This window comes from Manis javanica, chromosome 3 (genome assembly GCF_040802235.1).
Source record: "Manis javanica isolate MJ-LG chromosome 3, MJ_LKY, whole genome shotgun sequence".
Taxonomy (NCBI): Eukaryota; Metazoa; Chordata; class Mammalia; order Pholidota; family Manidae; genus Manis; species Manis javanica.
The window spans coordinates 38321073-38348880 of record NC_133158.1 but is presented as its reverse complement, the minus strand read 5'-3'; the positions used below and the strand labels follow the sequence as shown (position 1 = coordinate 38348880).

Genomic DNA, 27808 nt, shown 5'->3' with positions numbered 1-27808 from the left:
ACATAAGGATGTGGCTGCAACAATGTACACACAGGAACTTGAGTTAAGCCACGCACTGTCATTAGTGTGCAACTGTACAAAAACTTTTATTCATTTGCACTAAGAGTTGGGCCCATTGCCAGCAGGAAAGCTCAGTACCTTCCAGTACCAATCACTTCATGGAGGACAGTCACTGGGGGGCACATCTCCTGAGACAACATTCCCATGGCCCAGACGCCCCTCCCATCAGCAGGACAGTGTGGTGTGGCCAGCAGGCCACCCTCTCAGACAGGCTCGGCGCCCTGTCGAGGGTGGGGTGTCCTGGATGACCCAGGTGCTTCAGTCTGTGGCACAGCACAGACCATGAGGATAGGAGCTATTTGTAAATGGGTCCAGAGTCTGTCTGAATGGGGAAGCATCCTGGCAGACAGCACCTCTGAGCAGGACAAAGACAGGGGTCACCATCAAATGCTGGGGTCATTCCCAAGCCATAAAGAAATCCACACAGGCAGAGTTTGGATGATTCCAAATCTGAGAGCCACAACAGTATCTAAGTAAACAAATATACACTTCCAAAGGCATGAGAGGAAAAAAAAAGAAAAAGAGAAAAGCATTTCTGAGTAACCCTGTGACCAGTCCACTAATTCAAAAGTAAGTATGTACCAGGTCATCAAGTCATCTCCTGCATGACAGACCCTGTGCTGGAAAAATACACATCTTCAACCTCAACAGAAAACATAGACACGCCACTATTACAGTCCCACATGTCATTTAGAGTGCTCAGAACCTTACTTTGCAAACTGTTGTCAAGTTCTATTAAACATTAATACCCAATTACAGAATTTGGAAAAATGATCTTTAAAGTTTTAACTCTACCATCCCCAAATGCAGCTCTAAATCTGGGGGTGCCAACCTGCCTCCCTTGGCACCCTCACCATCGTCCTCCTACACCCTGCCCGTCTGGCCCCCAGGACACAGATTACAATTTGCCTTCGCTGTCTTGTAAGGACCACTTCTGCCCTACAGTGTGACAAAAATCAACCCAATTACAAATGACCTCAAGGGGCCGGGGAAGGGCCTGGCAGCTTTAGGACAGAAAACGGGCTTTCTAAATCTCAGGCCAAATGTGAAGTTATGGGAGCTGAGAGCCCCAAGGGGACCTGCACTCCACCCCATTTCCTACACGTCTACTTTGTAAAATGCAGCGCATGTTCCATGGCTCAGACTGAATGGGACCAGGCTGGCCAGCATGTGGCCAAGCCCAGGAAGGCCACTGCTTTCTCTGATGGCCGTCCTTGCCCCCCAGAAGCCCTGCTCACACAGGCGGGTTCAAACAGTACAGCCCAAACTAGGTCCTGATAAAATGTAAAGAAAACACATTTTTTAGAAAGGTGCCCAAGTCTCTAAAGAACTAGGCTGGCCTTCTGAACGGAAATCAAGTGGGGTCCCCTAGGCCTGTAAGAGCACATAACAGAGTTAGGAGACACACAGGCTGGAGGCAACGCCTCCAGCGCCCCTTCACTGCAGGTCTCACAGGCTGTCACTGCTCCCTGCGCAGCATGTGTCCTCAGGCCCCGCAGCCTCTCCAGCTGCAGGTGGCACCTCCTGCAAGCCAAGCAGAGAAGTGAGGGGGCAGGACCACTGGCCACCAGCACCACCCTCCCACCAGGAGGAAGTGCTTCCCACTTGTCTCCATCAAACACTTGCTTTCCCCTTATTTTACATGTGTTTCTGAAGACAAAAATGTTAATATAAACAAGATTAAGGAAAATGAACTAAATACTGTGTTGTACATTTTCTGCAAGCTTGTCCTTATTTAACCTGTAGCCCTTTTTCCCCACTTGGAAGGTGGGAAGCATCTCCCCAGTTACTAGGTGCCCGTCTGCACCAATGGCTGACCAGGATGCCTGCCCCACGGCCTCTGTCACTGACCTGACCCTCCTCCTCCTGCCAGAAGAAACCTCCCCACGTCATTAGATTCGCAGCTTTGATGAACAAACACCTTTTGGCCAATTACTTGTGTAATACTGGATTTCATTAGGAACGATCTTGTGAGTGGGAATGGAGTACACACTTATGAGGTTTTCTGCATATATGCTCCCAAACTGCTCCCCCATCCACTTGCCTCCAGCTGCCTCCACCCACACCCTCATGCCAGTGCCTCATTCAGTATTTATATTGGACCTTAAGGAAAATGTTGAATGGCCCAATTTGAATACAAGAAAACTAAAATTACTATTGTATAGATTTTTTTAAATACATATATATTTTTTAGCCAAACTGTTAAAAATTTATAAGCTACATACTTTTCATTATTTGATGTCCAAATCTGAATTATGCGCTGCCACCTAAACTCAGCTTAACCACTTACTTTAATTTGTCTGGGTCTATTTTCCTACGGGTTAAAAACCAGCAAGTCTACTTCCCATAGGAGAAAGTGACTAGAATTTCTACCTATAAAGTATTTGAAGAGCATATTTAATTCCACCTTGTTTATAATTAGGAGCTAGAATGACAAGAAATATGGGCTTCATTCCTAGCTTTTCATTTCTTGGTCATTTACCCACCTTTTTCTAGAAAGTAGCAAAACTGTCCGGCAACCACCCCAGTGGGTCTCCACACAGGCCCACCTCAGGGACAAGCCTTAGGAAGCCGGAAACTTCCCGACAGTCTTACTAACAAACCCAGAGAGTGGTAAGGAGTCCAGACCTGGAGGACATAGACGGGCAAATCAACGGCGAACAGAGGCTGGAGGGTGGAAGGCTGCAGGCTGAGCACCATCGGCAAGGCTTCTCCTCCTGCGCGGTTGACCTGGGGAGGCAACGGCAGGTTTTATTCGCTGAGGGCAGCACCATTCCTCACCTCGGAGGCCGGAGGACACTGTCCTGCGGCACCGGCAGAACAAATTCCAGGCCAGGCAGACCCTGCTGCCAGAGGCCTAAGGACACGGCCACAGTGGGAATCAGGGCCTGGGGGCTGCGTGCCCCTCCTCCTGGCCCTCCTTCTCGCACTTTGGTCCCAGGTCCCGGGTCCCAGCTTGAGGCCCAACAGGCCAAGTGGGCCCAAACTACCTGCCATCTGGCTGCTCCTCCCTCACAGGCCCTTCTGGAACTTTCCAGCACTCTCCCCACTCGAGTGCCTCCCCTTAACACAAGTGCCAGATTCCCTTCTGTGGCTTGTTCCTGAATTCTGCCAGAGGCTCCCGGCACCTTCCTCGGGTGCCCTCAATGCTGTCCAGAGGCCTCAAGACACCTGTGCCCCGGCTCCACCATGGTACAGCTGGATGCGGCCAGAGAGACTTCAGGTCTCCCAGCGATGGGGAGGCTCCCAGGCCTTAAGCATTCAAAGAAGATGGGCACTGGTTTGCCTTTCATCTGCACATCCAGCCCACAGCCACCCACGGCCACCATCAGCACTCCAGATGCTTCCATAGCCTCGAGAACCTTCTGGCCAAACACTGAGCAATACCACTCCCATTTTACAGACAGTAAAACTGAGACCCAGAGAGCCTAAGTACTTGCCCAAGACTGTACTAACTGGTAGGGAAAGGATTAAGAATGAAAACCCAGGTTTCTCTGCCTCAAAGTACATCTGTTGCTGGGTGTATTTTCAAAAAAAGCTGCTACTCTCTTGCCAGCTAGCTCTGTCTGCCAGTAGAACCAGCTTTCCTGCAGTCTCCCGACTGCTGGCCCTGCTGTCCCCACTTTTGACCTGCAGCCCCACCCTCAAGGGGCTCCCCTTGGTAGGGGAAAGCCAGCCCCTTTAACCTGCAAAGTTATAGCCTCTGATGCACAGGATCAGTCCCCAGAGACAGGGGTGACCAAGCTGCCTGATGAAGCTGCTTCACCCACCCTGAGAAGGGAAGCAGGGCTTTGGGAGGGGCAGGCAGGGCGGGTGTCAGACGCTCCAAGGCGGCCACGTGGCGAGACACGAACTGAGGGCCAGAATGCAGTTGGCCCAGGCAGCCCCAAAGAGCTGCAGAACAGCTATGGGAGGCCCTAGGCAGAAGCACCAATCCTAAAAAAGGTGAAAGCTGGGAAAAGTGCAGCCACAGGACACCAAGAAGGGAGAAGCTGAAAGATTACTTAGTATGTGAAACAGGACCTGGGATGGTTCGGGAGCAGAGACAGGGGCGCAGAGAGGAAGTCACACTTGCGGGGTGTGACCCAGCCTGCCAGCCTCCTCCAGCTTGCTGGCACTTACATGCAGCAGCTGAGCCTGGGTGCACTGCACCCCAGCTGCCGGAGCTGGTCCTGGCAGAGCCCCGCTGGGCATGAGAAGGCTCCCACACAACCAACTGCTCTGGCCTGCGTGGAAGCAGGGAGGGCTGACTCTGCCGTCTTTCATTTCTCTCTGTGTAGACTCTGATGCTCCTAAAATGAAACAAAGACCACATGTTACGTGCACTGTGCTGCTTGGGCCCCCTGTATCTGGGGAGACAGCTGGCCCCATCACTGCACAGCTCTGGGGAGATAGCAGGCCTCACGTCACTGCACAGCTCTGGGCAGACAGCAGGCCCCCATCACTGCACAGCTCTGGGCAGACAGCAGGCCTCCCATCACTGCACAGCTCTAGGGAAACATCGGGCCCCCCCATCACTGCACAGCCCTGCAGACTAAAAAAACCACTTGACAGAAAGAGTCACAAGGGAAGAGGCAGAAAGAAAGAAGGCAGGATTCTGATGAAAAGTTTAGCAACTTATCATACGCATCTTTGGACAGACAGCAATCACAAGGACCCCAGCACCCATTTCTTGAGGGCAGACTTCCTTAACCTCCCATCCAACAGGTCCGGGCACATGGGAGATCTGAGCCACTGAGGGCAGGCAACCAGGCCTGGACAAGGACGGAGGGAAGGGAGCAGATCACAGCGTTCCCCTTGGACATCCATGCACATGCCAAACAGCTGCCCAGTCCCTCAGGCTGTTTCAGTCCAGCTTCCTTTGCAAAATGCAGCGTTTAATAAAAATATGCTTAAAAAAAGGTTAAATGATGTGCAAAGAAGAAAGACATAAATCCTAACACCCAGCAAGGATTTTTCTGAGACACACATGGTTTGTGAGCAGCAGGTCTCCCGGAGGCGCAGACCAACAGCCCTGATTCAAATCCTGGCTCTGTCCTAACTCTGCGGCCTAACCTTGGACAAGCCACCTGAGCTCTAGCCTCAGAGTTCCCTACCTCTAAGAGGAGAGTAAGAGTCCCACCTCGAAGTTCTGGGAGGACTAAGCAAGCAAGTGTGTGTGTGGTAAGTGTGGAACAGTGCCCGGCTCATGGGAGACACCACGGAGTTCCAGCTGCCAGGGTAAGACATTTTCACAATGAATATCATACAAGTTAACCTTAGTAGAAGTGTTCAATTTAATTTCATTGAATTTAACAAAATGAAAAGAATTAAGTGAAGGATTTGCTAAACTTCTAGAAAATACTTCATGAACATTTCTAATTGCTCTGAACTTAAAAAAGATGGAAACCACAAAAGACTGGAGTCTTGGTTTAGGGTTTATACTCTAAACTGGCATATTAGCACAGAGCCTCCAGTGCACAGAAGGGCAGTCTTTGGCTCAGCAGACCTTAGGGCTCCGATGCCAACATGAGCCCAGGGCTGTGCTACCCACTATCTGCACACAGCATGCCCACTGCTTATCTTGCTCTTCTCACAGGTGGCTGGACCTTACTCCAAACGCAGGGTCCCCCACAGCCCCGCACGCCTGCACAGCTTTCATGCCTGAGCATGTCTGTGGCCTCCATCCTCGCCAGACAACCTGGCAGGTAGCAAATGCCCAGATCACATCCCTTGGCACCAGGCAGCGCTGGGGGGCACTGCAAACGGCCCTGCACCTTCCTGTGCACAGCCTGGTATTTCCCACCTGGGGGCCTGAGGAGTTCTTCGCCTTTGAAATGCCATTACTGACCAGGATGCTGGGGGCCAAGTCTGAGGCGGCACAGGAAGCGCGGCTCCACTGTATCCCAGGTGCTTCCTCTCCTGTCCCACCTGCCTGGTTCTCTGCCTCCGGGAGCCCAGCAGCCCTCATGCTGGATTGGCTCTGGCTCTTCTCCGTTCTCCTAATTGCTCTACATGCTTCCAGACACAGAAGAGAGCTGGGACTAGGGTGAGGAGGGAGGTGCTGAGGGGCGGAATTCGCGCGCTCTGCTGTGAACAGCTAGAAGCTCACTCCCTTTGAGCGTGTGTACTATCCCACTTGCCCCTGGAGCTCGACCTGAATGCACTGCTACGCTTTGAAGTCTTTTATCACTCTTGTATATTTATTCCCTGCAACAGAAATATGTACAGAAACTGAACTGTTACTTAAGAATGTACTTAAATATACTTTCTAGTAGTTAAAATTCATCTGAAAAACTGAGCTAACACGGCAATAATTAGCAATGCAAACCCAGTCAAGATAACAAAACATAAACTTGGATAATTATGAAATATTAAAAGCAAAAGTGTACTGAAAATGTGCATCAGTTCAGAACATTTCAACGTTCACCCCCAGGAAAATCGCTGCACAACAAAGGGTGAACTGGCAATAGCGGTTGGTGGCAGGGTTGATGCCTGTGTTAATCCATCCAAGATGCTCCCCTGAAACCAGCACTGTGGTGTCCTGGGTGTGGCTCCCTGGAAGATTCTTTTGTTTACTTTTACACCAGCCATGGGGTGCTGCCCAGGGGTAAAAGCTTGGTTAGGGACATGACTCACTGTCTGGAAAGCAGAAGGGCAGGTGCGAAAAAACCTGTGGGACTCGTGGACTCAGATGTGCCTTCTCAGGTAACTCAGTTTTAGAGAAGACTATGGATGGAAGATGACTGCCAGAAAGCTGCCTCCCCTACAGCTCTCCGTGCCTGCCTGCCCCTCAAAGGTCTGCTCCTACACCCAAGGTCCGGAGCCAGGCTGGCACTGCCCACCGGCGTCTGTGACAAGGTTGCCAGGAAAGAAAGCAGGCCGGGAGAGGGGAACCTGACCCCTGCATGCTGGGCATCTGCTGGCCAGGAGGGCAGCCTCCACTCAAGAGGAAAAACACCTTTACCTGTTAAGAGCATTTGGGACAGGGTGTTCTGTTTGTTAAATGATCCTACATTTGTCACCAACATTTAAGATGGGCTAGAAGTTAATTAGGCCCTTTTTGAGTTAAGTGGGTCTATCTATGGAGCTTGCAGGCCAGCTCAAGCGGTCTCTACGTGGAGATGACCCCTCGATGGCCACGCAGCCCTGAGCCCCCACTTGTAGAAGATGCTGTGGCACTAAATGCAGCATGGCCGATGTAATGAATGTGCAAGGTGGTACTCATACTGAAGTGAATTTTGCTTCAACCCCACATTTATCCAAAATGCTGATTTGCGCTAGGTAACTTCAAAGAGTGGGGAAAGAGCATGAAACCAGCCAGCCAATAAGTTTCTAGTATGTGTCCCTAAAGAGAGAATTCTACATGTGGGCATTTAATAGCAGGGTGTGCTGTGCAGGCACGGTGTGGCCAAGCCCCCACGGACTCACCTCAGAGCTACTGGGAATGCAGTGATGACAGCAGCGCCGAGCTTGGCTTGCACAAAGTGTCCCCCACGCAGTGGCATGACCACTGGGAAGACCCACTGAACATGCTCCTATCGCTGACAGTGACAGAACCGCTCAGGACTGACCAGAGCACCTGCCCCCACACAGGGCGGGTCTGCACTGAAGGTGACTCAAGTGCTCCTCAGCCCTCTGTCCTCTACGCCACCGGCCACGACATCTCACGCTCCCCCACCAGGTGTGCACGGAACCATGAAAATTTGGGGGACTCCTCACTGAACCACAGCAACTCTGAGTATTTCCCCAACTCTCCTAAGGCTGGCAGACTCGACTCATTAATCTCAAGGGTAATGGAGGGCACTGGGCTTAATTCTTACAGTCCTGACATGTTTGGGCTATACAGCCACTACAAAGGTGTACTTAACAACTTATTCACGAGGGAAAATATTCAAGTGAATTGCAGAAGCAGAAAAAAAATTTTGCATCATTTCTCCAAAATAAGTAATAGGGGTAGTTTATACATGTAGGAAAATGTTTAGTATCACAACATTGAGAATGGTTTTCTCTGCATGGTGGGGCTGCAAGGGAAAGTGTGTAAGAAACCCAGCATTATTTTGTCCAACATCTGCCAGAACCATTCACTGAACAGTCTCCAGCTCAGTCCCACCTGGGCCTGGGCAGCGGCCGTCCCCAGAGCACTGGCCTCCTTTGTCCCCCAGCTCCTCAGCGTGCTAAGGTCACCGGCACAGTGGCCTCCCACCTGGCTCTCTCACTCGAAGCCTGCATGGAGACTTTCACTAAGGTATATTCCTCCACGTGAACATAACACTGACAGGTGTTCCTAAGTTCCTTTGGGATTTTTAAAGGAATTGAATACAAGATGTAAATTCAGTTAAGAACAAAGTATTGCCACATACATACATGGTAGGCCTCCAAAAGGGCCTAATCCAGGCCCAGCGTATTGGTTACTGGGGATCCTGAGATACATTATTACTTCCACTGCACTATGAGGAAGATCTATTTCATTATTTTCTTCTGATTATTCTAATTGAAAAGCTAGTAACATGATATATGCAAATTTTATTGCACACTTAGCTACCTATTTATCCTCCTTTCTAATTATTTGAGTCTATGCCTTAGGGTTTCCTACACCTGCTAGTGACCGTCAACAATCACTCCCTCCTACTTAACCACCTCTCCTCCCCATGGACGTGTCCACTATCACTGCATGGCTGGCTTCTCTGCCCTCTCCTGGCTGTAATGGGGACGCATCATCCCCATGAAAATGATGCTGTCTGACTTCCTATTATTAGGGAAATGTTTTTGGCTCCTAGTTGATGCAGACGTGTGGTTTTTAAACATCAGGAACGATGAGTTTTATCAAGTGCCTTGTGTGTCCTCAGTGAAGATACCGTGGCTCTCTGGTCATCTGATGGAGTGGGTCATGCCGACAGCTGCCTGCCCACAGCCCACATGGGACCCTGGACAAGACCTAACCATCAAGTCCAAGTGTTAGTACTTAATTTGGGAGTTTCCACTTGCTCATGGTGAGACAGTTTTCTTGTGTACAGTGCAGGCAACAGGCTCAGTGAAGGCTCTGGAGCCTTTCGGCCTCAGGCTCAACTCCTGGTCCCGTCACCCACTGGCTGTGGAAGCCTCATCTAGTTAATCTCTCTGTGCCACAGTCTCATCTAGAAAACGGGTTCAGCACCTGCACCTTGCAGGACTGCTGTGAGGACCACAGGCAGCAGCAGATGGAAGGATGCTGGGTCCACAGTGAGGTGCAGTCAGCTGCCATGCCTCCGGCAGGTGGAGCACCATGTGTGCTGACTGACAGCTTTGATCTGGAATGTGCCATCAGCAGACAGATGGAATGGCCACGGGGCTGGTGCTGTGCCGGCCATCCTTACCACAGAGCTTGTGGTTGCTGTGTTCTCAGCAGGTGTGTGTATGTTTCTCAGGGATGTAAGGGCAAACCCAGAATCAAAATGCAATGCAGGAGTAGAGGGTACCCTAGAAACACCATCAAGGGGGCCACTGCATGAAGCCCTGAGCAAGGTTTGAGGAAACATAAGCGGCCAATATGCAGTCAGCGCCCTTGAGAAACTGTTCGTGGTCGGGGACTGAGTCAGGGTCCCACAGGACTCTGGGAACTCTCTAGGTATTGCACATAGAGCAACTGCATGAGTGGGATTCATGAGTGATGGTGCACGATGGGCAAACAGCCCGGCTAGCGCAGCAGGAAGCTGCCAGCAACCCAGAGCCCAAAAAAGGAACTGATCACCCAAGCCAGAACTATCACCCAGGCTCTTGCCGGGACTACAGGGGAGACACGGCCATCCTCGTGAAACCCCCAGAGCAGAGACAGCAAGGCCCCAGCCCTCCTTCCTCCCTCTGCTCCCACCAGCTTATCCTGGCTGGGAGCCCTGCAGACTGGCAGCTCTGGGAAGGGCAGTCCAACAGCTCCCAGAGAAAGGCCACACAGAACCCCCAGAGCAAGAGCAACCGGGGCAGGCTGCAGGACAGAGGACATCCTGGGCGCACTCAGGACCAGCCGAGCATCTGTCTGGCAAAGGACAGCAGCCCGGGCTCCAGGGGGCAGCGAGGGCAGGCCTCTGGAGGGGGCCTCCAGTCCCAGGGTGCTGTTCCTACGTTGGACCCCAAGGGCCGGGGGCTTAAACCACATACCGAGCCCTGCCACTGTTTCCCTATTTTGTTCCAACTAAAGGTTAAATGATGTATATAGAAGTAGAGCAAATTTTTTTATTGTTTTGTAATGAGCAAAACATGTTTAATTAAACCCATCTCTGGGTCTTTCAGTCAGTACTGCACTCACTGTTTTACAAAAATCCCTGCATGTATGCTCACAGCCACCTAGAAAGGCAGGTCCTGTACTGTCTCCCTGTAACAGTCAGAGGTCAGACCTTGCTCAAGGCCACTGCCACCAGGGCAGCAGGCCCCAGCCCCCATTCCTGACCTCAGAACTGGTGCTCTGAACCCCAGACACTGCCACTGGCGCCGTCAGCGCACTGGCTCGCTAGGCCAGCATGGAAGGACAGCCAGTTCTCACGGGAATGGCAGAACCCATCGCTCTTCGTGGCCAACACAGGCCTCCTCCCGAGGGCTGGGGACGGGCCAGACAGGGCTCTCGGCCATGCCACCAGGTCGGCCCTCCACGCTGCCACTCCACAGCAAGGTGGGAGGGCAAGAGTGAACAGGGAACAAGCCAACCTGCAGGGAGAACAAGTGACCACCAAGGGGACAGATGGGGAACTGGGCGGGCCTGCAGCAGCGAACAGCACAAGCAGCCACAAAAGGGGAAGTTACCTGAAAGAAATCTAGTTAACAGCTGGCAGGAAGCAGGGCACAGGCCTGTGTGACCAGGACTGAGGAATCCCCATTGCCCGCTCAGGTCACAGGTGCAGCCTGTTCACGAATGTGGGGCACACCTGTGACCGCAGCTGCAGGAGCTTGCTGCCACCAAACCCTCACTCCTTAAATGGCCCCACGGAAAGCCCCAGTGATTCGGACACCTTTTTCCTGACAGCACCAGAGCAGCGTCCCTGCAGCTGCAGCTGACCCGCCATCCAAGCCCACCTGGGGGGTTTCACAGACTCCCTCAGCCCTGACAGCCACGTCAGTGTTACCAGAACTCCATCCCAGAAGGAGGAGCCAGGAAGCTCTAACTCCCGGGAGATAAGCCCTCCTCCTGCCCCCGCCCAGTGTGGTGAGCTCATTGCAGCAGTGGCAAAAACAGGAGGAGCCCAGAGGTTTTTGTTTTAATATGAAAAATATGTACAGATATATAATAAAAATTGGATCACTGGTTTGATTTTAGAGCTCAATTCAATCCAGTTATTCATTCAAATACTCTAGCAGCAGGGACTCGTCCCACACTGCCAGGCCTGACCTGTTCCCTCCTGCTCTCTTCTCCCCGTCCTTGGGGGAGAGAAACGGATCTAGATCACACATTCACAGGTGACACCTGGGGAGCCCAACCAAGTGCCCCAGGAGCAACTCAAAATACCTCCACTTGGAGAGTTCTACCCCAGGGGGGCACCTGCTCTAGCTCTGTTTAAATGGGGGAATTAACATGCATTTTTCAGTTCTATAATTATTGTATTCCCAAACACAAACTATAAAAATAATGAAAACTTATTTTAAAAATCCATAATCTTAACACTCAGAAAAAAACAATTATTAATGAATTGATGGGTTCTACCTTTTTTGTCCCCATGCACATACAGACACAAATGTGTCTATCAACACAACCAGCTTTTCTTACAAACATGACTCACCAAAAATATGCACAAAGTATTCAGCTTTATTGGTGCGCATCTGAGTTATAAACATTTAATAATACACTTCTGCACTGAGCGGCAGCTGCACATGCCTTTACATAGATATCAACATTTTCTTGGGATAAATTCCATGAATGTGACAGCAAGACTGAACACGACACATATTTTTTGGCTCTTGGAAACATTACCAAGTGACCCTCGGCCCCCAGTGAGGCGCTCAGCTGCAGAGCGCGAGGCCACGCACCTGTACCGGCCGGACTTCCTCCTCTGAGCACCCAGTGCGCTCTGATGGTGGGGAAGACATCTCCTCTTAGTTGGGGAGCCACCTTCTGCACAGCACTTGCTCAAGCCCCATATCCGTTCTCCAGTGTTATTCAGCTTTCTTATGGTCTCACACTGTTTCTGCTCATTTAGAAACCTTGTAGTGCCCACTGACTTTCAAGGCCGGGTCTGCGCACCCCTCTGGCATCTGTGCCAGTGGTGTGCAAGCTGGGGCGGGCGGCCTGGGCAGTGCAGCTGAAGAGGAGGGGCTGGAGTGAACGTCTATTGTTGGATTACCACGAGGGTTACATGCGAGCTGACACAGTAAGGCACAGGGAAGAGGACAAAGTGTTGGCTATTATCGTGGTTTCTATGCTTAGAAAAACCCTTACACCTTTCACCTTTTGGAATTTTAATCTTTTTCCCCGAAAGGCCATCACTCATTTGCCAGTAACCTGAAGATACAGCATTACACACACAGAAGCATGGCCTCAGCTGTCAGTGTTCCGGCCTGTGAGGCACTGGTACCACCAGATTTAATAGCTGGACATGTGAGATGTCCTGCTGAGCGGTGCAGATGCTGAGCGGAGCAGATCCTTGAGGCTGGTTTTTCCACGCTTCCTTAGGAATCCTCTCCCATAGGCTCTTACACAAATGCTCTGAAGCCTCCTGGGAGTCTAAATGGGAAGAGCCCGCATGCCCGCGGTGCCTTCCCCCTCCCGTGGCCGCGCAGCTGTCGGCACATCTTGCTGGCTGTCGCCTAGGCCTAGGCAGGCCCAGAGTTCATCCACCTCTCCCCACCACGCAGGCACCACAAACCGCAGCCACTCTTGTCTTCCTGCTGGGGGACCAAGAAATCTTGACCTGCTCTCCTTTCAAGCACCACCCTATCTGTGCGGCCACCACCGGCCTGCCTGCCTGACATGGGAAGCCACCACACTCTTCCCCTGCTCACCTCTCCCATCCACCCCACCGTTCTCCTTGTTGGTGGGATGCTCCTGCCCCACCTCCACTCCACCTCCACTCGGAACACGAGCAGGGCCCCCAGGGCCCAGCTCTGTGCCGTGGGAGGGTGTCACCCCTCCAGGGGCACTCGCTCTTCTCTCCCAGTCCGGTTTTCAGGTCCTGCCCATTTGTGAACGTTCCTCCTGGGTATTTCATAACTTTTGTTGCTATTGTGAATGAGGTATTTTCTCCAGTGTATTTCCTAACCAGCTACTGATGTCATAGAGGACACTCCTGGTGGTCATATATTTAGTTTATAAAAAGGTCATTTAACTATCTCATAAGTCCTAATCACTGTTTAGTTGATTTTTGGGTTTCCCAAAACAGTCAAGATCATCTGAGCTACTGCTTGTCTCTTCCTACAGGTCCATCTTTATCTTTTCTTGGTTTATTTCAATGGCAAGAACCGCAGGGCAACATTAAGCATCCATGGCAACAGTGTCAAGAGTAGCTGGTGTGTGTGTGTACAACGCCTCTGGTGTCTCACCACTATGTATGATGTTGGCTCAGTTTGGGCTACAAAACGTTTATTACATTCCTATTTCCAGCAGTGATAGACATCAACTTTTTAAATAAAAACAGAATCCACTGAGAAATATAAAGTCCTTCGTGACCTACTATTATGGTAAGTGGAGTAACAGACTTCCTAACAGTAAACCATTCTGACTAAAAACTCATTTGGTCAGAATATCAGATTATATACATTGCCAGGCACTAAGTGTGTTTTACTGAGAACACTGCCCATCTGTGTTCAGAAATCATCACTCACAGCCCTCTGTTTGGGGCACCCTAGTCAGCCTCTGGTACCTAGACCACAGGGAGCACCCCATTTTCCAGAGAGCTCTAGAACAACATTTACTGTGCACACTGCATGGAGCACAATCTGTATAAGCACTGAGCAATCCCTGAAATACTAACTTCATGCAGGGCTGTGGAATTATTTATAACCTTATTTTTGAATAATGGTGATTTCTGTTTTCCTGGAAAATTATGCATTTTGTGGCAAGCATTCCCAATTTATTAACATACAGTTTACATCAATCTGTGGAATCTGCTTGTACTTTTTTTTCTTGGTAAAATTTCTCAGACGGGGTAGAAACTGGCAGGCTAGGAGCTGTATCCACTAAGGATGTTTTGTTTGGCCCACACACAGTGTTTTTTAAAATACTGAACACATTGTCACATTTAAGTATCAAAATCCAGATTTCTGACTCTTCTCAGATTGTTCTTTTTCCATCTTGAAATACCAACTTATTCCATTAGCTTTTCTCTTATTGAATTAGAAGGCATTCACAGCATACACTTGCATCTAGCTTCAGCCACATCCCTTTATATACAATAACAACTGGCTGACATGGAGTGCTTTTAAGCACTTTACCTGTATTATATCATTTAATCCCCACAAGAATCCCAAGTAGGTGCTTTATTACCATCTTACAGGAGAAATTGAAGCAGAGAGCTGCTCACTTAGGAGTTCAAACTCAGAACCACACAACTATCCATTTTTTTCTACAAGAATTTATAATTTAGCTTTTATTTCTTCTTTCACCCAGAAGTTTAAGTTCTCTTTTGTTTTCCAAATACTTTTTACCTTCTATTTTACATTGTAGTAAAAAACATGCACTGCCAAGTTGCTTGTTTTTCTTTGCCTGGAGGTTTTGTTATGGTTTTCCTGACAGCCTCATTTCTATAAAAACATTCTATGATCATGCAGGCGAATCTATTAAGTCAACTTCTTATTAATCCCATTGTAAACATCCTTCATATGTTATTTTTTCTGCTTGATCTGCAGTAATGAGTTTATTTAATTACTTCCAATATTGCTACATTTTTATTTATCCAATTCTCCTAGATTTCCATCAGTTTTTACTTTATACGTACAGTATAAAGTTGCAAGGCTCTGTGTGAACATTCACATACAGGTTAACCCATCTTACACTTCTGCTGAGTACATGTGAACCACAACCAAAAACAGGGAGGTCTTCTCTGCTCCTACTGTTTTCTCTAGATCCTGCACTTCTGAATCAGTATTCACCTTGAGTAGGATTTTTGTTTGCTTCTTGTTTTATCTTAATTTTAAGCTTCTTAAGTATTTCCATCCAGGACGTGCCTTTTCTAGACATGGTAGCTGGGATTCTGCTTTCTGACTCAGGGAAGTCGGGGGAGTCACGCTCACTTCCACTTTTACTGTCACACAGATCCATGTTTTGTTGCTGACTGTCTCTTCCAGTAAGCATTCTACTTTCTTTCCTTCCCCTGCCCCTTGCAGGAAAGTACACACCCATTTTTAATTCTTAAGTTCGCTATATTTTTTTAAAAAGCTTATTTTGCTAACTCTCAACTTGAAGAATAGAAGTTTCTCTTCACTTTTTATATTCATAAAAGTATTCTTGTTTTTTTTGAGGGGAGAACCTTGATACCAAAGATAAAGAAACTGGCACATTATTTTTTCTACACTCAATAGTGACCCAATGGAAAACATCATGGATTTTAGACCGTATCTTCTATTTCCAATAATTCAGATTGTACATTTTCTAAGAATCAACATGTACACTTTGCACTTAACCACACACACAATAAAAAATAAATTTAAATGATTTAATTCCACTAATAGGCCCGTAACCCTTCTATTCTTGGACTTGTTAAATCACAATCCCTTAATCACAATCTCAAAACCCAAAAGAGTTCCAAAACTCACATTTTTCCCAGTTGGAACCAAAATAATTTAGCAGCAACACCTGACCCAAGCTCCTGTGAGGCTGTTTACAGTCTTGTCTGATCCCAGTTAAGTGAATACATCCCACTGACACAGTACTGACACAGTAACTGGACATGTAAAGACAGATCGTACATGCCACATAACCCTGCTAAAATGTGAAATACTGTGATTCAAAACACAGCAAGCATGGCTAATACACAGGCACACTTTGCTTGTGCTTCATTTTCTCTGCAGGTACCGCTTGTTTACAGACTGAAGGTCTGTGGTGACCCTCCATCAGGCAAGTCTACCCGTGCCACTTTTCTAACAGCATTTGCTCATTTCATGTCTCTGTCACATTTTGTTAATTCTCACAGTATTTCAAACTGCCTCACCTTGTTTGTTATGGTGACCCATGATCAGTGATGACTCCCTGAAAGCTCGGGTGATGGTCAGCATTCTTGGCAATAATGTGTTTTTCATTGAGATGTGTACATTGTCTTCTGGACATAATGCTATTGCACACGCGATAGACTACAGTGCAGCACGTACCAAACCTTCCCACGTGCCTGGAAGCCAAAATGCTCACTTAACTCGCTTTACAGTGATACTCACTTTATGCAGCGGTGTGGAGACAAACCGGCAAACTCTCCAAAGGGTGCCTTATGGAACTGTACTTCCTAGCGCTGCCCACCGACAGCACCTAGACGGCATGATGCCCCGGGAGCAATGGGCAGCAAGTGCACCCCAGCACCCAGACCTCGGTTCCTAACACTGCCCTTCAATAGGCGGAGCAGGGCTGCAGCAGGGGTGATGCAAGATAAGCCTGGCAGCACAAGGAAGGAAATGCCCCCCACAAAGGAAAACACAGGGGCCCATCAAAAGGACACAAGAATCCAAGCAAAAGAGCTGCCAGGGCCCAAAGCTGGAACAATGTAAGCAGCAAAATAAGTACTGATGATATTGATTATGATCCAGTATTCATTATAATAACCTAAAGGATGAAACAAATATTTTTGAGTTTGTATTGTTGTAACTGAATAGAGGGCAGCTCTTCCTTACAGAAGAATTCTAATTAATAAATGTACAAGATGAGGAAAAATGAAATTGCCATTAAACAGCACAGTAACACCGCCACAGACTAACCCACCCCTCAGTGATGAGTTCGTGGGAGGTTTAAGAGTGTCCGCAGGGTACATGGAATAGCCCTGCCAAGGATGGCCTGGCCTGGCCTTTGCCCCCCACCCACTGCTCCCAAGGTCCTTGGAACGGCCTGCCTGGCAGCTGTATCTCTGTTTACCTGCAGGCCTAGGGCCATTCCAGAGAGTCTGATAATGCGACTTACAGCGGGGGCCTTGGGTCATGGTGGCGGGACCTCTGAGCACTGGACACTAAATCAGCCACATGGTCAGGCAGCCACCTCTATGCAATCCAGCCCTGATACATGTGGGGACAGGAAGGCCTGGGGGAGCGCCCTGAGTGGCACTACTGCGTGATGTCACACACTGGGAGAAGTTAGCACCTTCCACAGCTCCAGGGAAACCCCAGCCGGGAACTTCGAGCTCAGGACTCTCCTGAAGCCTGTCCCATGCCCCCTTTCCTTGGCTGGCTTTATGCAGTACCCTTCACTGAAATAATCTCTAATGGGGACTTTTGAGCCTTTCTAGAGAGTTAGTGAACCCAAGAGTGGTCCTGGAGACCCTCTAACTTGCAGTTGGTATCAGAAGTGAGGATGGTCTTGCAGACCTGAGATGTGCACACCATCTCAAACTATCTACCTCAAAATAAGTATTTCTTAATTATGGAGGGAAAAACAGAAACTTACAATGGAGAAACTTGGCAGACAGCCCTTAAGCCATCAAGGTTAGCATCACCTGTCATGTTTATTGCATGCACCCCTATAAGATGCCATGAGAAGGGCACCTTACTTCTGGCTCCAAAAATTCCTTCCCACAGCCTACTCAAGAGAAAGCATCAGACAGGTGCAGGCAGAGGGACATCCCAGCACCTTGGGGGTGATGGACCCACAAAAGCACCGGAGAGGCAAGGAAGGGCTGATCAACACCACAGACCGCAGGAGATGAAGGAGCTGTGATAACGAAGTGCAACCTGGGGTCCCGGATGGGATCCCGGAACAGGAAATGGACACTAAAGCAGGACACTGGTCAGATGCAGAAGCAGCCTGCGGACCACTTAACCAGATGGCAGCAGGGCTCCCCCTCAGTGCAGCCCCACAGTGAATGCACTGTGAGGGCGGGAGAGGCTGGCAGGAGGGAGAGCTGGGCGAAGGGCCTCAACTAGGGGACACAGAGGGGTGCCAATACCCACGGAACACTGCCAGTGAGGGAAACACTTTTTCTTCAAGCCTAAAATTCTAATGAAATGTCAGGGGGAAAACCCCAAGGGTTCTGGAAAACAGACAGTGGGCTTACATGTACACTTCTCTATCTCTTGGCCTGTTACAGGACTTCAGAGGGCTTTTCCAGGAAGATGTGGGGGCAGGACATTAGCCTCTGCACCTACACGGAAATTCTTCTACAGCCTTCACATAGGAAGGCTACTTGGCAGGTTCCAGATTTCTATTTCCATTAAAAGTCTCTAAAATGTTTAAATCAATGAGTGTATAAAAAATACTTTGATATCACCTCACACCAGTAAGGACTGCCACCATCCAAAAGACAAACAAAAACAAATGTTGGCGAGGATGTGGAGAAAGGGGAACCCTCCTACACTGCTGGTGGGAATGTAAATTAGTTCAACCATTATGGAAAGCAGTATGGAGGTTCCTCAAAAAGCTCAAAATAGACATACCATTTGACCCAGGAATTCCACTTCTAGGAATTTACCCTAAGAATGCAGCAGCCCAGTTTGAAAAACAGGTGCACCTCTATGTTTATCACAGCACTATTTACAATAGCCAAGAAATGGAAGCAACCTAAGTGTCCATCAGTAGATGAATGGATAAAGAAGATGTGGTACATATACACAATGGAATATTACTCAGCCATAAGAAGAAAACAAATCCTACCATTTGCAACAACATGGATGGAGCTAGAGGGTATTATGCTCAGTGAAATAAGCCAGGTGGAGAAAGACAAATACCAAATGATTTCACTCATATGTGGAGTATACGAACAAAGAAAAACTGAAGGAACCAAAACAGCAGCAGACTCACAGAACCCAAGAATGGACTAACAGTTACCAAAGGGAAAGGGTCTGGGGAGGATGGGAGGGAAGTGAGGGATAAGGGTGGGGAAAAAGAAAGGGGGTATTACGATTAGCATGTATAATATGGAGGCGGGGGACCGGGAGGGCTGTGCAACACAGAGAAGACAAGTAGTGATTCTACAACATCTTACTACGCTGATGGACAGTGACTGTAATGGGGTTTGTGGGGGGGACTTGGTGAAGGGGGGACCTAGTAAACGTAATGTTCTTCATGTAATTGTAGATTAATAATAACAAAATAAAAAATATATATATTTTGACTGCCATTGCAAGCTGCTAAGAAACTGGCTCCTCATTTTGAAAACTGATAAAAAAAGGACTCAGACATTTATCCTGACTTTCCTGTAAGAACTATATTGCAGTGTAGAGAATGGAGGAGAAGTTGCTCTTTACAGAAATCTTCTAGCTAGTGATGAGAAAGGAATGACAGAACATCATCCTTCTGCAACCCCAAAGGAATTATACAGATCAAGTCACTGGTCATCAACAGCTCCTAACAACACAGGACAGACAGACTGACCACAAGACGTCAGGACCTTCTGCAAGAGCCCCCACCACCTGCAAATGACTTTTGCTAACCTCCCACACACACCCACACAGAATCAAACTTCAGTCAGATCAAGTCTCTAGATGTTATTACTAATTTACAGGAAACATGGAAAACAGAGGAACTTGTTCAATGACACCAGTGATGCACCCAGCAAAGTCCAGACAGGTCAACGTGACAAACCACCCAGACTCCCCAACAAATCACAGGACAGCAATGCAGAAACCCGTATATGTGAAACAGACTTAACAAACATATCCACCAATAGTAATATATGAGCCTTATTTGGATACTGATTCAAACAGTTACAAAAGAACATTTATAGCATTTGAGAGAACTGAATATTTGAACGCTTGCTAGATTTTAAGGAAAACCGTTAATTTTTAAAGAGTTGACAAGTTACCTGGTTATGTCTTTTAAGTGTCCTTATTTTTTCTAAAGATAATGCTGAAATGTTCAGAAAAGCAGTAGTAAAAATATAAAACCACCTCTACAGATGCTACCCCAAAGCAAGCAATCAGTATCACATGGTACACCTGAAAGTCCACAGTATTCCCTCTCCTCAAGTGGAAATGACCTATCAGGTTAAATGAAAACATTTGGTTCCCTCCGCCCTGCAGACTGCTGCCACCACCACATGCTCTATGTCTCTTTAGGGTCCACATGACCACATCACACATGGGGGTGTGACCCTCCCTCAGTCACCATAAGCACTGACATGGACACATTTATTACAGGGCAGCAGTTGCTTTAAGAAACCTGATTCACAGAAAATAGGGAATTATTATTTTAAATGAGAAGCCACAATATTAAGAACAGAAAGACATAAAAAGATACTGCTAATCCTACACATACCCCTTGATACATTTAAAATAAATTTTAGATAAATATAAGAAAAATGACACATACATTAAAAAGAAGTCACTGTTACCTTTACAAAAGGATTTGCTGCTGTTTCCTTTAAGTGCCGTGTCCCACTATCCCATTTTCAGGAAGGACAGATACACTAGGCCACAAACCAGCAGGTCTTGTTCAGTCCACTTAAACGTTTGGTAAAAAATCAAAGTTGCTGACATTTTAAAATTAGGAGAGTTCAATGTAACTTTGAACTAGGTATCTAAATTGCCACACACCACCCAGGGGCTAGCTCTGCGGCAGCCCCCTCCTCATGGTCTTCCCAACGCCAAGGTCGGGTGCCAGCAGCCAGGAAGCACCCGGCTACCCTCTCCGCCTCTCTGACGCCTGTCATTGCTCTTTACCTGAGCAGCCCACCAGGTAACAGTAACAGCTAACCTACACGCAGCATTTTTAGGTCAGTCTGTCACGTCCACATGGATGCTGGGAATGTGGCAATTTTTTTGCCTTAAGTTCACGTAAGGCTAAGGAGTTGACAGAAAGGGCACTCAGAACATAAATAACAGCCATGCTGTGTGCCTCCTGCCTCAGGGCAGCCCCAGCGGCTCCACCCGCACTGCGGCACACACAGCCTCACCTGCGTCGCTCCCAGCTCCTCTCTGCTTTTTTTCCTTGGCTAGTTGAATGGCTCGGGAATCAGTTCTTGCTGAGCCCCCACTTTCCTGAGACCAAAGAAAAGTGTGTCAGTCACTTGATCCAGACGGCACAGTAAGGATAGCAAGGGAACTACTGAGAGGTATTAAGTCTGCTTCCTCAACAGGCAGCCGAGGGTCTCCAGCAAAGGCTCAGAGATCAAATGCTACATCCAGTTACAGTGACAGCAGAACAGAATCCAAGTTGGAACAATGCACATAATTTTATTATCCAGACAGGCAAAGTTTATTCCTCCAAAGTCTAAGATGTATTAAAATATTTTACACAGCAAATTATAAAATGAGTTAAAAACTTCTCTGCTGTCCGAAACAAATGACCAGCCTTCCCTTGGCGATTCAGGCCTAATTAGCTGCAGCACCTGCTGACATTTCTAGAACATGCCACAGTACTGTATGGCAGGGCTGGGAGGGCCGAGTTCACGTGCCCATGGCAGAGACCGCTCTGGCGGCAAACGCCGACTCAGATCTTACACACCAAAATCATAATTAGGTGACTGAACTCAGGAAGTTTACTGAGGGAGCCAGACAGTATTCAAGTAGGACTCCCATGACTGTCGACTGAAGAATGTTTTGTAAGAAAACAGTTCAATACTTATCATACAGAAAAAAAAAGCACGGCCCTCAACAGCTCGTGGCCTACCTGTAACCCATCCGCCACACACCATCTGTGCTCAGAGAACTGAGGCAGCCCAGCACCACACAGCTGGCGAGAAAATGGACAAGGGGTCAAGGTCACGGCGCTCCTCCGGCCTCCACCCTCACTGCAGCTCTGGAGATGTGCAAGTGCGGGGGTAGGCCTGCTCCCCAGCCCCCACGCCCCTGCCCACCACCCACCCGCTCAGCGATCGCGTGGGCCGCCTGGGCACTGCCGCCAGCAGGCGGGGGGTGCACCCGAGACTGAGCTCCCTCAGGCTGAGAAAGGTGATGGCTGGCTCCATGGCAGATGGGTTATCACGTCCTTCACGACTGAGCCTGAATTCAAAGGATTTAAGTTTTTTAAAAAACCAAAGTAAAGATTTAATGGTTTGAACAAGATGAACTTCACCACCAAACTTAACCTGGGCCACAAAGAAGAAACCTATCTGATTCCCATCTGACACTAAGGAAAAAGTCAGACTCTCCCTCAAGAATCTTTAAATTATTTTAAGTTATATTAAATGTATAAACTGACATAAATATAATTAAAGTATATTAACTGTCGAGCCTCAAAATTGAGAGAAATACCCTTATAATTCCCCCAGAAGCAAAGGCTCACAAGCTACTACTCCCTTTCTTCTTATTAATTCTAATTAAAAAAAATTTTTTTGAATGGTTTTAAAGTTTCCATTAAACCTTTACAGACAGCTAAAACTGCGAATCTGCTTCCTCTGGCCACCAGTAAGCCCAAGGACTTACTATGTGAAAAGCACAAAAGCAGAACATTTCAACATTAGGAAACACCCCCACTTTTTTCAAGAGGAGAAGCACATTACCACAGAATTTAAAAGTCCCTTAGAAATCATCTAGCCCAACCCCCTCATTTTAGACATAAGTGAGAATTTAAGGCTCAGGCAGGTTAAGTGATTTGTTCAAGGTCAGTTCCAACTCAAGATCGGAATTCAGATTTCTAGACTTGTAAGTCCAGCGCTCCATCCCTTCACAAGCCAGTGGGAAACGTCTGTACAGAAGTGATTAGTCCAGAACACCCTCAGAAGTGCGTGTAAAAGTGAGCTGTGTGGTGACTGAACAGAGCACCTCATACCAAATAGAAGCTGCTGGTCCCGGCACCAAGCCCGGTGTCCTCCTGGGGACTGTACTTCTCCTCGAGGCTGGAGAGCACAGATGGGGGCACCCCTCTGCTTTGCTCTTGCTGCCTGACAGTCTCGGGGCTGGGGGGTGAGTCCGGTTCCACTTTGATTGAAGTCAGCAGTTCTGGGGCACTAGTGCTGCCCGGGGGGCTGCTTGAAGGGGTCAGTATGGTGGGGTTTGTGGCTAAATTACTGCTGGAGGCCAGAGTCTGCGGACCCTGACTCAAGCTCTTCACAGGCAGGGCCACCAGACAGCCCAATGCTCCTGCGCTTACGGTCTGCACATCATCCACGCCGAAGCTGCTCTGCTGAAGAACTGTGGCTGCTGTCCCAAAAACAAGAGGGCTGTCTAGGCTTGGAGGCATGTCACCCTGGGTCACCAAGACCAGTGGATCCGTAGGCCCTAGGGAGCCATTATTAGCAGGGAGGTTCCCTGCCAGGGAGCTCACAGAAGTAACGTCAATAGTCAGGACCCCGGAGTCCAGCACCTCCTCCGAGGCCCCCACCACACCCCCACTGTCACCAGGTGCGCCAGAGAAGAGGGCAGCCAGGTCTATGTTGTTAAGCTCACTTTGGCCTGGGCTGCTGAGTCCACTGCTGGGCGTGAGGGCACTCGGACCTCCGAGCTGAGGGTAGAGATCTGAAAAGGGAATACACTCCAGTTACTTCACACCCTTGGCAGACCAAAAGTTTTGTTCATGCTCAAGGTGTTAGCGAGTGACCCATGGAGGACATGCTGTCCTTCGCTGTCCCCACGGCCTGGCACATCAAAGGTGGCCACGTGCTGCTGGGAGAAACTGCCTGATGACAAGTCAGGCATCCTCCGTACATTGTCTCCAACCCTTGAGCTGACAAGAGCCCTCCAGACACAGGAAATGACTTGAGAGTCTAAATATCATTTCCTAAGGTCACATTAACTATCTTCTCACTATACCACAGCTGCTACCCCTGAGAAGATTGTAAAACTTTCCATGGAACTCAAATCTTCAGAAGTCAGACACAAGCTGAACTCTGGCTCTGTGGATATTTTTGGAATCAGTTTGTGTCAGCTCATGTCTCAACAAACTCTACACCCCACTCCACAACTAGCTACTACTCCAAAATAGGTTTGAGTCATTTGGGGGTGATCAGTGGGTACACAGATTGGCCTGGCTGGTCTGGCTCTGGGCTAGGATGAAGGGCCTTGTCCAGGGAGCTGCAGAGAATGCAGACACCAGGCAGGTGAGCTGTGTCCCCAAGGGGCTCCCGTTTCCCACCGCTGTCCTATTTCTAACCTCTAATACTCCTCCCACCCCACAGGCTATGGTCAGCTTGACAGTGGAGAGTCTGTCTGACCCACCTTTGTCCTTTCAGCACCAGGCACAGAGCATGGCCCTTAAGCAGCACTTAATGATTAGAGTAGAAATAATTCACGTAGATCCCTCTTCATTCAGTCTTATATTTAATTATAGATCAAACAGTCTTCAAAAATTTGATTGTGATTCAATTATGTAAATTAAGTAATCAGAGCACCCTTGGGAGAAAAAAGTACATTGAAATACTTTTTTAAAGTTTCTATGAATTGGGGGTTTATACACAGGTACACCAGCCAGCCCAAATCCTAGGACTCTTCGACCACTAGGCAAATGGAACGAGCAGCACAGGGAGCCCGCACAGGAGCCAGACAAGGCCTGACGTCATGCCCCCCAGGAGTTTCCACCTGCGGCTTTTATTGTGTGCCAGTGCCCAGCCAAGGGCTTTAGTCTGGCTCTAGTCCTCCCACACCAACTGCTGGCTGATCCCAACTCATACTTTCCACTGTGAACACCAGGCCAGAGTGCCTATTATATTTCTAATGTAAACCAAGAGAGAAATCTACCCCCCAGATAAATAACCAAATTCAGAATCTATCTTCTCTGAGATGTATCTCCTACTTCCAATGAAACATTCTGAAAGAAAATGGCTGTGATTCTTTAAAGAAATTAAAAACTGGAAAAACTTTTCAAAACTTCCCCAAAATTCCCGATTATCTTGAGGATTCAGCGCCATGTGAAAAGATGAGGAATAACAAGCTCAGTGCAAATAGATGCCAACTTGTTCATAAATTTTCTAATTAGCATTTTGTTAATTCCACATTTACTGAACAGCTGCCCTGTGCTAGGGCCAGATTCAAAAATCACTCCATAAATGTTAATTAGGAGACCACCTAGCATAAGGTTACAACTGTGCCCCTGCTCTGGCACCCACTGCCTGTGTGACCCCAGGCAAGTCCAGCTCCGCCCACCCTGGCTTGTCAGTGACACAGAGTAAGTAAGGACCTCTACACAGGACCACGGCAAGGGGCTCAAACAGCCGACCCAGGGCCTGCCGGTGCCCCTGGCACAGCTGGTCCACAACAGAGACGCTCCCTGCACCGCCGTCTCCTGAGTGAGCACAGACGCCATCTGGTCGTCTGCCCTGACATGAGGCAGGGTAAATGACACAAGTAAGTTGATGTCACCACACCAGCAGAGTGGAGCCTGGGAAACGGCCCTCCCCGGCCTCAGAGGCTGAGGAAAGCTGGAAGGAGCGTTGCTGACTCTCAGTGAGCCAGGCCAGGCCAGGGGGAAGAGCAGGAGCAAGGTGAGGCCCAGGCACAGTGGCACAGGGCACCAGCTCAGAGCGGGGACAGGTGAGTGTGAGCAGAAACAGAGGCAGGCGGCCCACTGCTCAGGGCCTCTCAGCACCAGCACCAGGCCCACAAATGGCCTTTGGGAGCCGAGGTAACAGCTTCTCTCAGGAGTGGAGTCTTAACACACCTAGTTTTGAAGGACAGCTTCTTTAAATACAGAGCAGAATGGAGATTATTGCTAAAGCCAAACGAGTGAAGCAGTGACCACATCTAAAAAGGGCCTGATCAGAAGACGCCAGAGCACATGCCCACTGAACTACACTGGGCCTCAAGCTCTGCTCTCGGCACTTTGACAACTCAGCCTGAGGACTGCTCGGACTCTCTTCCGTGTGTTACAGATGAGGACACCAGGGCTCGCAGACCTGTGCCCTGCCAGGATCACACCGCTGGGATGCGGCTGCACCCCAAGGCTGGTGCGGCCTGTCACACAGGACAGTGAGCGGGGTCAGCAATGCGCTCAGTACACGAAGCTGGCTGGGCCTGCCGGAACCAGAAACCCCACCATGCCTGAGAGCAGGGTGCTGTGAGCTCTGAGGGACAGGCGGCAGGACTCCGATGTGCCCGGGGTGCCCTGGTGGCCCGCTGTGGCGGCTCCCCTCTGCCCACCCTCTCCAGGCCCTCACACCCCCACCCCACCCACATTCAGAGCGCAACTCTTTCTGGTCTTCAAGGACTTTCCTCAGCACGTGAAGGTAACTCGGCAGTGGGGTGGAAGAGAGGAAACAGAAGGGAAGGCCCAGAGAGAACACTTAGAAAGAGCTGGAGAGGATGGCAAGGTGGGGAGGCGTCTCAGAATCCACAACAATGGCCACATGGAGACCATTAGGAGACACATACCAGGGAAGCCAATGCAGTGGAAGACCGAGCATTCTTCAAGGGAAGCCTCGAGAGAAAGGGGGAGGAGACAGGGTCAGAGGTCCAAGAGGCCACCAAGCTCGGCAGCCTCGGGCCACGGGCTCATAAGGCTTCACCGTACTCGATTAACTTAACCTAGAACCAGAGCTCCTGAAAGGAGCTGAGGCCAGTGTGACATGCTCTGGCTTGTCTGAGCTCGCACATCCCGGCAGCACCCTAACGGGATGGAAATGGAGCAGACCTGGGCGCCGACTGTGCTGTCTGCCCACGTGGGCCTTCATGCTGTGCTTGGAGGTGAAGAGTCTGTTACAGCTGGAGACCGGGCATCGGCTCTTCGGAGCACCCACGTCCTGCAGGTGCTTCTTGGAGTGGATGTAGAGACTGCTACGTGCGGAGAACCGGGCACAGCACCCTGGAACCAAAATGACGGTACGTATTAAAAGTTAAACCCAAGGATTCCTGAGGAACCCGCACTGACATTCCCATGTCGCATCAGAATCATGAGACAGTACACGCCCATGCCTTGGCCACCTGCAGGGACAGACACCAAACATCCCTTGGGCAGCACCCCAGGGATCACATGCAGAGGCAAACTGTTTTAAAGATTTGAGGACCCACGCCATTTCTGGGTAAGGCACGTGACATCACACAGGTTAGTTCTGGGCGTACTTCTCCACCACCAACACAGGACTGCTGGGAAGAGGATGTCAGACCAAGTGTTAAACTATTCCTCAAACATTCCACTGCTAACGATCAATACTAATCATGTCTATTAAGCTACCGCTATAAAGACAACTGTAATCCCATGAAATTTGTTGTTCAGAACTATCTCAACATACCATCAAAGCCAATTCTTCTCATTTAACCGCCAATAAACTGATGCTCAGAGGGAGCAAGCAAATAGCCCCAAACAGGAGCACAGAGCTGCTGGGGTTGACGCTGCCCTGCTGACGATGCACGGCTTAGCCGGAGTCAGCAGGACCATAGGCCTGTGTGTGGATCAGAGGGAAACGCGGCAAATCCCGAGCCACAGCCGCACTCCTTCATGCCCACATTTCCCACTGGTGGCGCTTCATGCCTCTGGGACGCTGACGAGAGAGGGGGCTCTTGGCAGTTACAGACTGTGAGCTGGTGGGGATGTGGGAATAGCCAGCTGTCATAACATAGGGCAGAACAAATGCCACTGTGGTTCCAGAGGAGAGGAAGCGGCACCTCTGGAGAGGACAGGAAGAGTCTCGGGAGGCAGGTGGCATTTGAGGAACGGACCCTGACAAACAGCAGGGGCCTCCCACTGCAGAGCAGGAGGGCCCTTGGGCCAGGGGCCGCCCAGCACAGGCACAGAGGCCACGAGGGGCAGCAGGACACAGCCCGGACTCTGGAGCTAGTGTGGCTGGATCCCAAATGTAGCTTGGACCCGTGAGCC

At 49.2% G+C, this 27808-nt stretch overlaps 1 protein-coding gene across 5 annotated transcripts in view; it reads right to left on the bottom strand.

The window, feature by feature from the left end:
- Positions 1–67: 67 nt before the first annotated feature.
- ZXDC (ZXD family zinc finger C) overlaps positions 68–27808 on the bottom strand; it is a 36330-nt gene continuing 8589 nt past the window's right edge. The window contains exons 5-11 of one of the 5 annotated variants that reach the window (XM_073231162.1): positions 26627–26797; positions 22835–23520; positions 21734–21796; positions 21018–21102; positions 4183–4352; positions 2689–2790; positions 68–1584 (exon numbers count right to left, since the gene is read on the bottom strand). In XM_073231162.1, the coding sequence (XP_073087263.1) occupies positions 1510–1584; positions 2689–2790; positions 4183–4352; positions 21018–21102; positions 21734–21796; positions 22835–23520; positions 26627–26797 (1352 nt within the window). In that variant the 3' untranslated portion in view covers positions 68–1509. Of the gene's footprint in view, positions 1585–2688; positions 2791–4182; positions 4353–21012; positions 21103–21733; positions 21797–21927; positions 23521–26626; positions 26798–27808 lie in introns of those variants that run through there. The other 4 variants (XM_017669911.3, XR_012129074.1, XM_073231163.1 and 1 more) reach the window with 4 other exon arrangements.